The sequence below is a fragment of the Anolis carolinensis genome, chromosome 3, assembly GCF_035594765.1.
Source record: "Anolis carolinensis isolate JA03-04 chromosome 3, rAnoCar3.1.pri, whole genome shotgun sequence".
Lineage (NCBI taxonomy): Eukaryota > Metazoa > Chordata > Lepidosauria > Squamata > Dactyloidae > Anolis > Anolis carolinensis.
Window position 1 is genome coordinate 252,357,484 of NC_085843.1, and position 17,258 is coordinate 252,374,741.

Here is a 17,258-nt window from a genome sequence, read left to right on the forward strand (position 1 = left end):
TTACACATTTTAAGATGTGGTCTTTCATAGATACCCCTTCCCTAGTGCATTTTAATTTTTTGGGATACAGTTATGCATTGTATTATAAGGCTTTACTGGTTAACCTTTAGTTTTTATTAGCTGCATATGCTTAATCACATTTGGAAAAAGAAGCCTTCAGGATATGTTATTCTACTTCTAAAAATGTACATATCTCTGTACTGAATGAGACTCTTTTTTTGGGAGGGGGAACCCTGTTTTGTTTGATTTGGGATACAGATCTCCCTTCCTCCCTATCCCTTCATTCCTTCTTTTTGTTAGACAGCTCCATGGCAGTGTTTTATTCTTTCTGTATCAGAGTTGGACTTAAGAGAAGCATAGATGACACAGACTGTTAACACAAATTTATTTCAGATCAGGTTGCAATACGAAGAAGAAACGTACAGAATGAAATTTCATCACATTTTTACATGTCACTGTGTTATTTGTGCTTGTAAACATTTATTCTACCATCACTGAAAGTCAGTATAATTTATTACCAACCTGCATTGATCTAAAAATAAATAACTTTTCTAGCAATATACTTTTCATTTTTTTTTTTTTACTGTTGAGAGGTACTTAGTGAACAGAAGCCCTGGCTGGCTTTTAAGACAGTGTCATTTCTTCTGAGCAGACCTAGGTGTTGTTCAGCCTGAGCTAGGACCAGGAATAAACTAGATGTTTGATTAGTAATAGTGATCTTGACTTCTCGATCTGTATTGTAGAATAATCAGAAAAGTTGCCTGAACACTTAAAAATAGATTTAAATCCTGGGAAATGTCTTCTTTGAATTATGAGAACATACAGACATGCACTTTTAATAGGAACAATTAGGTAAATATGGCTCTTTATAATTTATTTAAAATTACTTCAAAATAGTGCAAAAACATTTTGGACATATTACAGAATCATATAGTCTTGTAATGAAAATAAAATATGTCTTTCATATTTTTGCAGGAAGTTAACAAGCAATTATCACTATATGACCAAAAATACAGTTTTGCTTTTTAAAAAATGATAAAATATATGCAATTCGCAACAGTGTGGAATAGCTGCAGATTATATTTGGAAAGGGTATTGGCGTTCTGCAGTGATGATATTGAATGAGTAATGAAATGAAGAGTTCTACTGAAACAATCCCCCATTTTGACTTTAAATTTAAACCAGATGTGTTGGCTAGTGCTAAAGAAGGTTTAAATATAGTATGAAAATTACTAGTTAATTGAACTGCTGGGGTTGCATGCTGACAAATTGATTGTTTTCTTAGTAAAATATATGCATTGTATTCCAAATATTTAAATGCAAAATGGAAAGTCAGATGTAAATAAATTAAGATTTTTAAATTTTTATATAAAAACTTTACTTGTTATATTTCTCTATGAGATAATAGATATTTTGAGGTTGGCTTAAACAACCGATTTCCACTGAGAAGTTAATCTAAATAACAGTAAATTTGATCTATGGCCACAATCCAATGGACACTTGGAGCAAGCCTCATAAATTCAGTGAAACTTCTGAGGAAATATAACCAAGCTGTACAATTTCAGTAGTTATGTTGGGTTCTTTTAAAAACTACTCTGTATATTTAAAGAACTTTACAAAGGACATGATTCACCATTACAAATGGGTAAAAGTGAAGTTTCAAAATACCAATACCTGCCCACAGTCTTAAAACAAATTGCAAATACAGCTCCACATGGGACTTGGATTTCTTAAAAAGCAGTCCTATATTACATTCGCTGGACTACATAGCTTCCAATAGGAAGTAACAGCAACAGCAGCAGCAACAACAACAAGATGAGTTTTAAAGACCTGTATGAAAATTCACCAACCTGAATTGTATTCAGCAGAATAATATGCCTGCTGAATGACTACAGGCTTTAAAAAGCTATATTAATAGCTTGTAAGTGTTGTTTCTGATATAGTGCACAGAACTTAGACTCTTCTTTCTGCTCTTCTGGAATAATGTGAAAATATAATTATATAGAATTCACTGAAACAGATCTCCTATATATACCTTTGGGTAACATTCTACAAACTTACACAAGCATAAGTGTAATTATAGTGATTTTAAAATTTTTCTTTAATTTTTTTTTGTTACTGTGCAGTTCCAGTGTGAGTCAATACAAATGAGAGACAGTCTATGATTACCAGAAATAAAGGGAATTGTGTCGCTTTTAAGAAACCAACCTTCATTAAAGCATTCATTTAAAATGTATTGACATTCTTTCTTGCAATAATATAGTCTAAAAAGTCTCCCATATAAAGTAATGGTATACCCTGGACTTCCACTTTTCTCCTGTGCACAGCTTTGTAACATTCTGGTGCATTGGCAGAGTTTGTGTATTTCTATTCACTTATGGTGCTGATGTTCTGAATACATGGCCATTCACAAAGCACTGCCACTTAAAATGGATTAAAAATTAACATGGAGAGTATAACAAGGTTTCTTATCCCAGTTCAAGAAGCCAATCAAAGAGACTTGGTGTCAGCTCTCTGCTTTCTTCATGGAGTTTGCAGAACTGTACCACCGCATGAAAGATATCGCCCACTTTCCAGGATTTTTGGTGGACAAGCTGTACGACATCTAAAAACTGGAGGAAACGAATTATTTTTAGAGCTTTTATCCAATCTGTTCTCTGTTTTTACTTTAATGACAGGAGTCAAAGAGTTCCAAATATGGGGGCTGATTTACCCACTGCTTGAACCGTTCGTCACTTGTTGACTGTAGCATTGAGTAATGACTTGCAGGTGTGAATGAGCTGTCATTGCTGCTTCCTGTCACATTTGCTTTATTATTTTTCACTCATACTAAACTTTTGATCAAGCAAGAAGTAAATAAGTGATGAGAAATGCAAGTGTTGAATATGCATGTGTGAAAGAGTCCTGAGGGGAAAGCTCTGGTGAGGAATGAAGATGTCACCATACTAGTGGATTGGTTCCAGAAAGAGTGGGATGCATATGCCAGCACTCTTCTACCACCACTCAGTTTTCAGGGTCCATCCTGCTTTCTTGTGCTACAGCTTGCCTCAATCAGCAGAAACTCCTGGCCCTCTGATATGTTTTTGGGGGTCTTGGAAAGTCAAGGTTGTCATGGAAAGTCAAGGAAACTCCCCTCCACCCACCACAGATACACGAATAAATCAAAACACAGAACAGAAAAAAATATGGGCAGGGAAACAAAATTCTGTAGTTGAGTGGTCCAGTTCACTATCCCAGTTGGCTATCCATGTCAGCTATCTATGTCTTATTCTACAATAGTTTATTTGGCCGCCAACCCATTCCACCATTTTCCCATTGAACATTGTGTAGTCTCCAAGCTGTTTTCATTTTTAAGCTGTATTTGTCCTTTATTTTTTTTCTAATTGTAAGTATTCTGAGTCTAGTATCTAACTGTAAGGTTTCTGTGAATCTAGTGACTTATCTTTTGTAAATGCAGAGCACAAAACTGAACTGAGTAGCTGTGACAAATAATATAATTGAAAAACTTGCAACAGATCATCTGGCTAACTTTAACTAAACAGGGCAAAAAAGGATTCATCTTCTCTACTCACTTTAATGCCCTAAAACAGTGGCTCTCAACCTGTGGGTCTCCAGATGTTTTGACCTTCAACTCCCAGGAATCTTACCAGCTGGTAAACTGGCTGTGATTTCTGGTAGTTGTAGGCTAAAACACCTGGGGACCCACAGGTTGAGAACCACTGTCCTAAAGGTACCAGATCCCATCTAACCTTGGAAGCTAAACAGGGTCACCTCTGATTAGTACTTGGATGGGAGACTGCCAGTGAAGAGCTTGTGCTGAAGGCTATATTTCAAAAGAAGGAACTGAGAAAACCACCTCTGAATACTCCTTTCTTAAATAAATGCTATGAAATTCGTGGAATTGTCAAAAGTTGATAGGTGGTTTGTAGACACACAGACAGATACACACTATAGAAGCACTTTGCAAAGTGTAGTATAGTAAAATACTGTGGAAACACAACTTGAAATGTCAGTACAGCCACGGAGCTCACTGGAGCTCACTGGGTGATTACAGACCAACCATTACCTGCTTAATCTACTTGTTAGGATTGTTATGTAAAATGGAGTTGGGGTGAGAATTGTGTACATCTTTGTGTCTCTGCTTCAAGCTGCAAGAAGTAGGGGTTGGGGTTGGTAAGGCATTAAGTCTTTGGGTGTGAGAAATGGCCTGCTTTCAGCCTGGTGTGTCATGAACTCTGCAGACATTCAAAGGAGTTGTATTTTATTCACACTCCTCTTAAGATGCTCTTGAGAAAAGTTGAGTTGTGAATCATAAAAAAGGTCCTTTTCTTTCTGTTCCTTTTCTTTCTGTTTTTCAGCTGCATGCCAATTGTGTTTTATGCAGAAAATTCTGCTTTCTTTATATTTTCAAGCAGCTGGGGAGAATCATACACTGCCCACTTTTGTGCTGTTGTTTTCCTGAATTATATGAATAATCATGTTGCACAACGAAACTCAAATTCTTCTGGTTTAGAAATCATTTCCCCCCTTTTCTTGTCTTTCACAATCAGTATCTAATTAGACTTCTCATTCTCCTTGACTCCACTTTCAAATGCACAAGGAAATATTCTGCCACAAAGCTGGCTGGACAATTTATTATTTACATGTTATCTTCTAAACTTAAACAAGTATTGTAAAGATGTATAAAATATGGCTTTCAAGAGCAAGCTGACGGGCAGGATGTATTTCATCACTCTCTGGTGTATTTTAGCAATTGGTTTTAACTATTTACAGAAACATATGGCAAAGCTGACAGCTGTTTCTAAAATGGGGGGTAATTTGGGCAGTTGTTACTGAATGCAACTTAAATTATGTTTACAATGATGAAATATTTTCCTGCAGAAAATACAAGACCCTGGCAATAGTAAAGCATCAACATATACTATTCAATGCCAGTATAGCCTCCCTCTCTTTATGTAGCATTGTTATGTATTGCATCAATCATTGGAAATCAGCTATCCTGTTGGAAACAAAAGGTTGCAAGATCCCCGTTTTCTCCTTTACAATTAAAAATATTTATGAACCACCTTATTTACACCTCAAAGTAACTTAAAACAGTCATCCACTGCCTTACACTTATAGTCTAGATATATTGGACTAAATCTCCCACCATTCACAGCTAACATGAATAGACTATTAAACTAGTCTGTTGCCAAATCTCTTTCCTTCAGCTACTGTAGCTGGGAGCACTGCAGAGTTCTGAGTCTATATTTGTACAGCACAACATTGTACTCTTATCATATCACTGTAACTCAAAAAGAGCCAAACCCAAGTGGTCCAATGTCAATTTTTCTACCCTAGGATCCACCACAAGCTGCATCCCAAATAAAATTTTAAAATTTGCTTCTGTCTGTAAGGATGTATTTCAATGTGATTTCCTCATTTGGTAGGGTACTAACTCTGCATACTGTACTTGTTATTTTGTACTATTTTGTTTATAAAGCACATTCTTTGGGTACACTTTTGAGCAGAAAGAAAATTAGCTGTAGGAAAGGCCAACACCTTGTTTTAAAGTTAATAATTTTTAACTGTTTTATAGTGCATTGTACAATTTTTATATATGTGTTTTATTGTAAGCCACCCTGAGTCCCCTGTTGGGTGAGAAGGACGGGGTATAAATATTGTAATAATAATAATAATAATAATAATAATAATAATAATAATAATAATAATAGGAAAATCGCTGCTTCTGGAGTCTTCCAGGCACAGCAAAAATAATGGAAGGAGTGGTAGAATAAGAGTACTTTGGGATATCCAGGAACCACAAAATTAGGAAGTGGCATGCAGCCCATGTATATCCAATCCCAAATTATTTTTCCTCAGGTATATTAATTAATTAGCCCCCGGTGGTGCAATGGGTTAAACCTTTGTGCCGGCAGGACTGCTGATCGAAAGGTCAGTGGTTCAGATCTGGGGAGCGGGGTGAGCTTCTTGAGAGAAGCCTCCACGGGTGTCCCCTTGGCAACATGCTTGCAGACAGCCAATTCTTTCCCACCAGAAAGCAACTTGAAGTTTCTCAAGTTGCTCCTGACACACAAAAAATTAGAAATATTTCATATGAGAGTCTGTGAAATATGGTATGAGTCCTGAATGTCCACAGCAAGCTTTGGGCAACTTCTCTTGGCCTAACCTATTTCACAGGATTGTTGCGAGGTTAAAATGGGACAATCCCCATATACACTGCCCTTGAATTCCTTGGAAGAAGAGAGATAAATGCAGGAAAAAGAATGGCACAATGGTGGTCAAATCCAAAGAACACAGCACTAATAATAATAATAATAATAATAATAATCATCATCATCATCATCATCATCATCATCATCATCTTAATCTTTAAATACAGCATTTACACCAAGGAAACATGTCCCCACTATTTCCCTGGACATACCTTTTCAATTCTATTTTCCTGAGATTTCTTAAAATAGATGGTGGGAATCCCAAGCTCTGATGCAGCTATCCACTGAAGCGTGGCACGCAGTTCTGCGTCTGGGCACCCTGGTTCCAGGTCACAGTTTATCACCAAGAGATCCTTTTGCCCATTGGCAGCTCCCTCGCATAAAGCAGAAGTGTATTCTGAGAAACAGGACACCATCATTTTCTCTCAGTTAAGTCAAAAGTGTCCAAGCAAAGCAAGCTTTCATTCCCAATTTGGTGGCAGAACACTTACCTTCTGCCTTTTCTGGCTCTTTTTTACGGAATGTTTTTTCTTCTACCAATTCACTGATGAAACAAAAACAAGAAAGAAAGAGTTATAAGTCATTTTGAGACATAGACTGACATTGTCTCGTGAATGCTAAGATAGTTTGAAAGAGAAGCTTGAGATGCTATAGCGGCATAAGAACACAAAGGAGGACTTGTTTGTGGCGCTCAATGGTGAAAATGTGAGAAATGGCATCAGTGGTTGCTCCCAGCCTCTGGAATTCCTTATAAAAAGTGGACCGTTTATGCAATTTTGGAAGTCTTTCTACTGGCAGGTCAAGACATTAGTATTTAGATAGCACTTTGACATACAGTGTGATTTGATGTCATGTTGCAGTTTTAACTGAGTGTTTCTTTTTACCTTTTTTGTAGTACATTTATTGCATTTGATATACTAGCATACAGTAAATATTAGGGCAATAATAATGTCGTTGCCTTCCTAGAGAGGTTGGGCTGGCACCCTTGCTGGATAGCCTTTTGAAGGCAGGTGGAAACCTCTTTGTTTTTCAAGTCTGAGGGCTGATATTTGTTGTGTACCTTCAAGTCATAGCCTGCTTATGACAACCCTACCATGGGGCTTTCTTGGCAAGAGAGACTTTGCCTTCCTGTATAGCTGGAAGAATGTGACTTGCCTAAACTCATCCAGTGGGTTTCCATGGCTGAGTGGGGATTGAAACTTGGGTTTAGAGTCTTAATCCAACACTCAGACCACTACACTATGCTGGCTCAGGGGCTGACTGCTCAGGGGTAAAAGGCTAGTTTTAAATTCTTTTAATTTTATTTATAGAATATATTTTATAGTTTTGTATCATGCATATTTTTCTGTATCAGTTTTTGACTTTGTAAAGCCACCTTGGGTCCCAGTAAAAGAAATAGTAAAAGAAGAGAGGGTGCCCTCAAAGTTCCCCCTAAAAGCCAGGCTATGCCACCAGCACAGGGATACTCAAGGTGTTGGGAAGTGAGATGGTGAGTGAGGAAGCATTCACTACTCTCCTTGAAATGGGAAACTTTTTGATAAGCAGTCGTGATGGGATTTTACATTGAGCTACCAAGGATCAATTAATTCAACTTCAGCATGCAGAGCAAGTACTCTTGCAAGTCTCCCAAGAATGCTAATATGGTAAAGAAAAAATCCTACCAGTTCTATCCATTGCTCTGAAAAGGGTACTGTCAGAAGAAAAGTATACACATGGTTCGTTTTAAAAAATGATGGGAAAGTACATTTTTAGATAGAATGCAGACCAGGGTGGGAAGAAGCAAAATTGCCCCATATTACTACTTGTAAGCCATTTTCAGAATTGTGTAATTCTGGAGTGGAGTACAATTATGCAAAATAAAATAAAATAAATAAGCAAGCTTCTAAATCAGGATTTGCCACTTACGCAACAGAGAAATAATAGTTGTCACTGCCATTAATGACTGAAAGTAGAGCTTATACCGTTGGAGGGTGTGGGGTGAGGAAAACACAGACAGACTCCGTTTGCCGCAGTGTATTCAGTATATGGTGCATGGCTGAAATCATTTATGTTTGAGAGCACATCATACAATGAATGTGATGACAACTAGTTATTACCACTAAGGTGGTGATTATCCTTCCAGGAGCAACCTAACTGTAGATATTCACTTTCACTGGAAGGATTTCCAAGCTAGCTAAACCAGCAGCTAGAAAGCAGCAGCGCAAACAATGAAGGTTTCGGCGGATTTGGCACAATCTAGATGACAGCGATGATTTTCAGCAGAAATGGAATAGCATCTTCTGAGACCAGATGTTTCCTTAACAGCTACTTACTTAATTGTATGAGAAGATGGCATGTTTTCCTGATAAATTTCCAGATCCATAATGCCAAGACTGCTAGTGGTACTGCTGTTGCCATTGCTGACAATGCAAAAATTTAAGGATTAATGCCAGGCTGCACCAGCATGCAACTGAACACATTGTTAAGCCAGCATTCAGCTCCTCTGATGAGGGCACAAAGTTGTCATCTACTCAGCAAATCACTACCAGCAAAACAAAAGACGTGGAAGTACTTAGAAACGTACATATATTACACAGTTAATGAAGCTACTGAACTGACAGAGAAAGACCCAACTCTTAGGCTGTTGGCTTAATATGACAAAATGAACATTTTAATGAACATTTTATTTTAGTTCATGGTCTTACATAACATGAAATACTATGCAAAGACTGTTTTGTACATGCACACAGATCATTTGGATCCAACAAGCAGCAAATGTCTTTTCTGCATTCACTGTTGTTTTGGAAGTCAGAAGACATTAAAATCTGGTAGAACATTTCCAGAATTCCAGATACAGTAGAGTCTTGCTTATTCAACCTTTGCTCATCCAATGTTCTGTATTATCCAACGCAGTCTGCCTCCCGCCCAGATCTACAGCTGTTTCGCTAGGATCACAGATTTTTAAAAACCTTTACAGGACTGAACTTTTTGTGGATTTAACTTCCAACAATGTTGTTTCTGTAAGTTCATTTTATGCAATTCTATCTTGATTTGTAGTCAATTTTTAGTAGTCAGTGTTTTTGTAGTCAATGCTTTCAATACGTTGCGATGTTTTGGTGCTAAATTCATAAATACAGTAATTACTACATAACATTACCATGTATTGAACTGTTTTTTTCTGTCGATTTGTTACAAAAATGATCTTTTGGTGCTTAATTTGTAAAATCATAAAGTAATTTGACGTTTAATATGCTTTTCCTAAATCCCTCCTTATTATCCAACATTTCTGCTTATCCAATGTTCTACCAGCCTGTTTATGTTGGATAAGTGAGACTCTACTGTATTTCTGAAATTGTATGCAGGATGGGGGTAGGGATAAGGTAAGAGGTTTCACTGCTTGTCTGTCTCCAGCAGAAAATGAAAATTTGTGTTGATGTTCAATGCTTTTAAAAAGCACTGAAAAGAACCTTGGAATATGGTTTATCACCCATGTATGGCATACTGTGAGATAGATCTGAACTGAGACTACTGTTTGGGCTGAAAGGAAAAGCTTTTCAGTGAGGCTATTCAGTTTAGGTTGCAGTATAACTATAGATGTCAGCATTCAGAAAAGGTTCATAAGCAATGGGACAAAAAAATCGTACAGAGGATTGGATTCTCTATGCCCTCTCCCTGCCTCTTTAGAGATTGGGTGAAATTTAGTCAGTGTTCAGGTATACAATTCTCACTCTGTAATGCATCTGAAGAACTGGGTTTCTATCCACATGTGAAAATTAAAATCAGTATTCAAGATGCTGCCACATTTATTTTCTCTCCCTTTCCTTTTCCTTTATATTCTACTTTGAAAAATTCTCACTGTGAAACTTTGCTTTTGATCAGTGGTGCTCACAGTGTTGTGTTAATAAAGAAGCCCAATGCAGCACAAGGAAAAAACCCTAAAATTTCTCTACCAGCCAATCCTTATCAATCAAAGAACTATTGAATAACTTTTAACAATAGTCCTAAGATGTAAATCACCAAACAGATGCAATAAATACACCTGTAAAATGGAATAGACAAAATGATTGACTCTAATTAGTTTGTTGGATGGCGTTTGCCTTGTAGGAACAGGAATTGCCCAAGTCTGGATTGCAGTTTCTTCGCTTGGTTTTCAAAGAACTAATGAGGCCTCTTGATGCGTGACATGAAAGCTAGATCTCCTTTGGCTACTTTCTTATGACATTCATAGGAAAACAATCAAAGGACAATCAAAATGCTTCTGCAGATGATTATACCCCTTTTAGCTGGTGGTTACCTCATGGATCTCTCGCTGAGCTGCAAAAAGCTGCTTGTATCATCCGGGTTCTCCTCCTCAGTTGCCAGTTGACACCAGCTGCTACCTGTGCTTTCATCGCTGCTGCTGAGAGGGACTTCTACTGCTCTGGCCTCCATGGAGGCTTCAGGCTCAGGACATCTGCCTGTGGTCAAGCTGATTGGGAAAAAGAAGAATGAAAGACATCCTTACTAAAGTTTAAGGGGGAAACGGAAGGGAAGACTTCATGTATCCAAATCAGTGGTTCCCAACCTGTGGGTCCCCAGATGTTTTGGCCTTCAACTCCTAGAAATCCTAACAGCTGGTAAACTGGATGGGATTTCTGGTAGTTGTAGGCTAAAACACTTGGGGACTCACAGGTTGAGAACCACTGATCTAAATATTGGCAGGTAACTAATAAGTCTACTCTGGGGATCATATAGATGTCAGAATAGTGTCAGCCTCCTTTCCCCAAGGGAAGAAGCTGGAGGTTTTGAAAAATGCATATTCTTTGATGCTAAACTTGGGCAGGGGGTCCTGCAACTCCTGTAAAAAGTGACAGACATGCTGCTCCTGGAAGCTTACAAGGAATTAACACATTGGCTGGAAAAAAAGGGACTCAGGAGTTTCAGTGGCCACCAAACCAGCAATGGAAGCCAGTGGTAGGACCTTGGAGTTGAGATGCTTTTTCCTGTCATTATATTGGTCCCATATGGAGGGCAATGCCCCTTCCCAAGCTTTCTAAACTTAAAAGAAATAACCTCCTTCTCACTAATAAGGATTGTGTTTCCCCTATGCTATTTTAGGCCTAGGATAAGCCTTTTTGTTGACCCGGAAGTCAGCTTTCAATTTTTCCTAAGGGGTGTTTCATGTTTTTCCCACTAAACCTTTTTTATACAATTGAGGGAAGTATTAAGGGCTTATTGGGACCTCAAAATGGCCTTGGGATCCAGATGAAGCCTATGAGATCTATTTTGTCCATCCCAAGCTGAATCATGCTTACTATCCGCACTAGAGAGCAAGCTGTTGCATATAGGCTTGAGTAAAGTACCATGACTCTGGAGACTAAGGTTTGAATCTCTGTTGGGCCATTGAAACACTGTGTGAAGATGAGTAAGTCATTATTTCAGCCTTAGAAGAAACAAACACAACATTCCCTTTTAACAAATTTTGTTGAGAAAATACAACAATAGGATTTGCCTTAAGGTCACTAGAAATCAGAAACAACTTGAAGATAACATGATATTATTTATAGCACAGCAAACCTGATCGATGCATCCTTACGTAATTCAAAACATGTATTTACCACATTTGTAGAATGCAAATTCTACAAAGTCTGACATAGCAATAAAAATAAACATAAACTTTACATTACGGGGTTGAGGAAGACTGCTTTCTGCGGTATAGAACATTTTGGACTATAATTCTCAAATTCAAGATGAAGTCAAAAAGTAATATTTCCAAGCTCTGAAAAACATCCAAAGTACTGGGTTGCAGATGTCATTTTTGAAATCCTAAATTCTTTAATCTGGCTTTGAAACTCACCTGTTATTTGAAGGCTTTTCTTTGTTTAGATGCTCCCTAGTTTCCTCAGAGGCCATGGTAAGTTCAATTACAGGTTCTGAATCCTTATCAAGGTCTTCTCTTTGATCTGTCTCTATTTGAATTAAAGGCACTTCCCTTAGGTATGCAGAACAGCTTGCGTGGTTTGTAGGAAAAGATCCAGGAGATGAAGTGTGTTCCTTTTTCACATCTAAATCTATTCTGTTACCTATTAGTTTACTGATATTTTGCATTCCTAGTGGAATATGGTTGCTTCCTGTGGCATGATCTCTCTCTGAAGAATCTTGGTGGATGGAAATTAACGTTTTCCCGCTTTCAACTATATTTGCTGCTAACCTATTTGCATATTGCTGGACTTGTGGTGGGGAGTTGTGAGGATGCTGGTCAAGTTCAGGAACCTCTCCATCATCAACTATTATTTTGTTTTTGCACATTAGAGCTTTAATGGAGTTTGCCCATGTCTCATGGATCAGCATGTCAGTTACCTGATCAGTCCGACATCTTTGGTACAAGTAAGAATCTGATTTACAAAGTCCTGAAGCAGACACTGTGCTGATTGGTTGTACACTTAAAGAATCCTGGTGGCCATTGCGAGAAAGGCCATCTAATGAATTTGCTTTGATGGGTGCATTTACCGTTAGCCTTGATGCTGAGGACCTGCTGTCAGGCATTGAAGACTGCCTAAAGCAAAAGGGTGATCGCTGAGAAGAAGGCAATAAATTGCTATTCCAGTCTTTTGAGTTTCTAGTCACATTCTCTTTATTCTCTTTTTCAATTTCCTTTAGCATATATCTATAAAACTCATCTGTAATACTTTCCGTGCTGGACTGTTTGGATGGACAACCTGACCTAACATTGAGGTGCCCATTTTTCTTGGTGACTTGTTGCAGAGCAGATGTCAAAATGTTGTTTGCATTCTTCCCAGCATAGTAGTCAAGTAATAAATCAAACTCCCGACCTTCATTTTCCATTTGGTTGACCATAAACCTTGAAAACTCATCTGTAATGCTTTCACAGCTGGACTGCTTGGAGACAGAACTAGTTCTGCTCATTGGCTGTCCTAGAGTGTTCAGGAGACCTAAAGTATTTGCAGGCCCTTTGGAATCTGAGTCCTCCTCAGGAATGCTCTCACAGCTGGATGCATTGACTCTGCTCCATCTGTCACAATGCAGTCTATTTCGAGGATGGTTTGGACTCTGCCAGACATTATCAGCCACAGAGAGTTCAGCTAAATTCATAATTTTAGCAGCTACTTCACTGGCAAAGCTATTGCTGGAATCTAGTATATCATCAAGGTTAATGGATTCATCCACTACCCTATTCATAAGCCTTTCTTTAAGCTCAGGGTGCTCATCTGTTTTTCTCTTGATCTCACTAAGCCTAGGTGGCCGGTGTTTTCTCACAACTGGTGTCTCCTTCTTCCTTTTAACGGGCCGGCATGCCAACGCCTGGGGCATGAAATAGTCATCTCCTCTCTTCCATGAACAGAACCAGGGTTGCTTGCCATTTGAATTATCAAGACAAATGGCAGCTATTTCTGTTGCCATAGAGACCACTGTCTCTGCCAATTCCTCTGCAAAATCTGCTATGCAGTATCTGTCGGGTGGGTGCTTCATGTGTAGCAGAGGTTGGGGAGGTGGAAAACTTGGATTGCCCAATAACGACATAGTGAGTTGGGTTTCATTGTGCCATCCTACATTGCATGTATGATTTTCCTGATTTTCTCTATTTACTTTCCCATTGGAAGACTGAAGTTCTTGAAGGCCATATTTGCGTTCACTTGCTGGTGTTGTAGAGTCTTTGCCTGTAAATGACTGGAGTTTTTTCCTAGTTTGATTGATGCTATTGGGATCTATGGGTTTGTAACACTCTCTCATGTTTCTTTTGAGATATTTTTTCTTGGGAGAGCTTTTTCCAGAGGATGAACTATGTGCAGTGGCTCTGGTTGGCACATCTGCATGAAGTGCAGGAGACTCAAGGGTGCTTAGTCCAGCTTCCCGTCTGGCATCTTTCACCAAAGATCTTGCAGACACAATTTCCTTTCCATGATTAGTGCTAGAGACTGTATTAAAAAGCTTATTACTGGAGCAGTTTGGGGGGTGCTCTAACAGATCGTTTGTTGTCTCCTTTGATTGGTTCTCCATTACCTGAGCACTAAGGCTGTCTTCAGGAAAAGTGCTTGAACACTCACTAAGTTGTACAATATCACTCACTTTCTTACAGGTGAAGTACAGCACATTAAAAAGCAGCTTATTAACAGTTGAAATAAAAACATCCTGGGTATGAAGGTCTAAGTTTCTTTCTGAACAGACATTTAACTGCTTCTTCCTGACTTCTTCCACTGAGTGTGTAAGAATAACATTGGACAAATTTTGGGCGAGATCATCAATAACAATTTCGTCCAAATGGGGAACTGAGGGCTTTGTCGCAGCCTGAACAATTTTCTCATTCATAGACTCCATAAAGTCTCCTACGTTCCTGTAAGTTTCAGGCTTCATTAACACTACTGATGCTTCTTTGAATAGCATCTGTGCAATGTTATAGTTCAAGCCTTCCATACTACTCCCTATAGCTATACTGTAACGAAGAGTAACTGCGGCTGATGTCTCAGCAGCAGATAAAAGTCCTCCTGAAGTTACAGGGTACTTATCATCTTTCTTTTCCCCAAGGCCACAAACAGCAACAGCACTTGCAACCTGAGTCATGCCACACAGAGCAGACGGAAATGAATAATCCACAGGTGTGCAATGATTGACACTTTGGGAAGATAACTCCTCCGACTCTTCATTATCAACCAGATTAGTTGGAGTGTTTATGGATTCTTGTTCTCTTTTGAGCTGTTCTGTGGCATGGGGACTTGAAATGGTACCAATGACTGTTGCAGCACAAGCCAAAGCTACTTCTAAAGCACTCTGAGTTTTCCCGCTGGAGCTATTGTCTTGCAAATGATCTTCACTGGAACATTCGCCTTCAGACCAAGGACACATACTTGGTAAACTGGACCCAGGCCACTCAAGGTTATTATCAAAACCGTCTGGACTCTGCACTATAACAATTTTGGGGAGTTCACTCCATGATTGGGGAGTCATGATATTCTGTGTTGCATATGCAGGTGAAGTTAAGGAATTACCAACAGAGATGCTGATGGCAGCCTCTTTAGGAAAAGTAGACTGAGACAATCTGATGAATGCATCTTGCAGGACAGATTCTGCCAGATTTGTAGCAAACTGACCAGCAGTGGCTTGTTCATTTTTAATGAAAAGATGGGGTGTTCTATCAGTTCTACAGTCTGGTGTGTCTGAATTAGTGTTTTGCGATACTGTTGCATCATCCAAAGAAATTCCTTCTTCCTTGGCCATTATGGTCAAAGTAACATCTTCTGACAAATCAGAAAAGTCATCTAGACAATCTGTATTAGAGGATGGCTTGGATTTTCCAGGTTGATCAACTTTCCAGTGAAGCTGCTCTATGGCTTTATCTACAGTTTTTGAAATATCAATTTCACCCTCGCCATTGCATTCTTCTTCAGAGGAGCTTGAAGTCCTAGCAGAAGTTGTGTGGCTATCTTTGTTAATACAATTTGCTTCCAATGTGGACTTATGGCAATGTAGATGTTCAAATTCTTTCCCTCTATACGTTTTGGACTCTATGACAGTTTCTGTAATACTTAGATGATCCTGACCTGGAAAAAGAAAAACAACGAGGTACTGTTTAGAAAACAATGCCTTATTTCTTGAACAGTACAAATGGCAACTTATCATAAATGGAAGTGTGCAATCACCATGTATAATAATCACATATGGCTATATTTAAGGCATGAAGAATGTTTGCCCTTTCGTTATTATATTGCTTTTAATCTACAATAAAAAGGTCAATGCTCCCATTAACTTCAAAGGTAATTTACAGGAGTATTACCACCTATGGATTTGGTATGAATGGTACAGATGGCTACAAATTTACAAGTCACCTAGATTTTACCATTTTCATATTCACCAGGCTCATTCTCATCTTCAAAGTGCTCAGATGCTGTGAGAAAATCTTCCTCTATTGAGGACACTGAACAATTAGTGTCATCCTCAGGCTTTAAGATACCAGCCTCTATGTGCAGCTGCTTCTCCCGCACAAGCTCCAACCCAATCAGAAACTTGTTTATTTCAAAGATGATGCAGCTTGTGCTGTTCTTTCTGTTTCCTCGTGCACACTGAACCAGACAGACATCTGCCAGCCAAGAACACTAGAGAGAGAGGGGAGAAATCACCCAAATAGTTATGCAATTAAAGAGAAAATGAAGACCTTTCAGTCAAAATCTTTTAATCTCTCCCATATATTTTCCACAATAAATGATGTCTGTAAAATATTCTAAATGTATGTTGTGCTTATTATACTTTAAGGCAACCATTCTATGCCCATATACTGGGGAATAAGTCCCGCTGAACTCACAGAATTTATTTCTGTGCAAACATGCACAAGACTTCAAGGTACATAACAGGAGAGTGTCAGCAGCAACATTTTCAGCCAATAATCTTTGGCTGTCATGCGTGCTGGCTCTTGTTTTTTTAGTGCACAGAAAGGATGCTGACAATTGTGGTCATAGGTTAAAACCCTTCTACCACCCTATGACTCTTGGAGTCCTTGCCATAATCCTCATATCATAGTATATAATCCATAATTCAGTATCATAGAAGTTTGGGGTTTTTTTGTGTCAGGAGTGACTTGAGAAACTGCAAGTCACTTCTGGTGTGAGAGAATTGGCTGTCTGCAAGGACGTTGCCCAGGGTATCCCCTGATGTTTAGATATTTTACCATCTTTGTGGGAGGCTTCTCTCCCACAAAGGCTTCTCTCCACATGGAGCTCATCCGCACTCTCCCCAGGTTGGATTCGAACCGGCAACCTTCAGGTCAGCAACCCAACCTTCAAGTCGGTAGTCCTGCCAGCACAAGGGTTTAACCCACTGCACCACCGGGGGCTCCATCCAGATGTATTTACACTGTAGAATTAATATCAATTTGATACCACTTTAACAACTATGCCTCAATGCTATGCACTTGTGGGATTTCTAGTTTTACAAGGTTTTTAGTCTAATATGCTAATGACTGCTGATGTTTACACCAAAGTGCTAAACCCAGGATTGTATAGCATTAAACCATGGCAATTGAAATGTTGTCAAACTGCATTAATTTTATAGTGTAGAACTGTAGATGCAACCCAA

The 17,258-nt window shown here is 38.7% G+C and overlaps 1 protein-coding gene across 4 annotated transcripts in view; it reads right to left on the reverse strand.

The window, feature by feature from the left end:
• Positions 1–368: 368 nt before the first annotated feature.
• sphkap (SPHK1 interactor, AKAP domain containing) overlaps positions 369–17,258 on the reverse strand; it is an 86,122-nt gene continuing 69,232 nt past the window's right edge. For 2 of the 4 annotated variants that reach the window (XM_008106232.3, XM_008106234.3), the window contains exons 6-12: positions 16,027–16,282; positions 12,031–15,730; positions 10,489–10,662; positions 8,528–8,614; positions 6,707–6,759; positions 6,428–6,612; positions 369–2,612 (exon numbers count right to left, since the gene is read on the reverse strand). In XM_008106232.3, the coding sequence (XP_008104439.1) occupies positions 2,469–2,612; positions 6,428–6,612; positions 6,707–6,759; positions 8,528–8,614; positions 10,489–10,662; positions 12,031–15,730; positions 16,027–16,282 (4,599 nt within the window). In that variant the 3' untranslated portion in view covers positions 369–2,468. The remainder of the gene's footprint in view (positions 2,613–6,427; positions 6,613–6,706; positions 6,760–8,527; positions 8,615–10,488; positions 10,663–12,030; positions 15,731–16,026; positions 16,283–17,258) is intronic. The other 2 variants (XM_008106233.3, XM_008106235.3) reach the window with 2 other exon arrangements.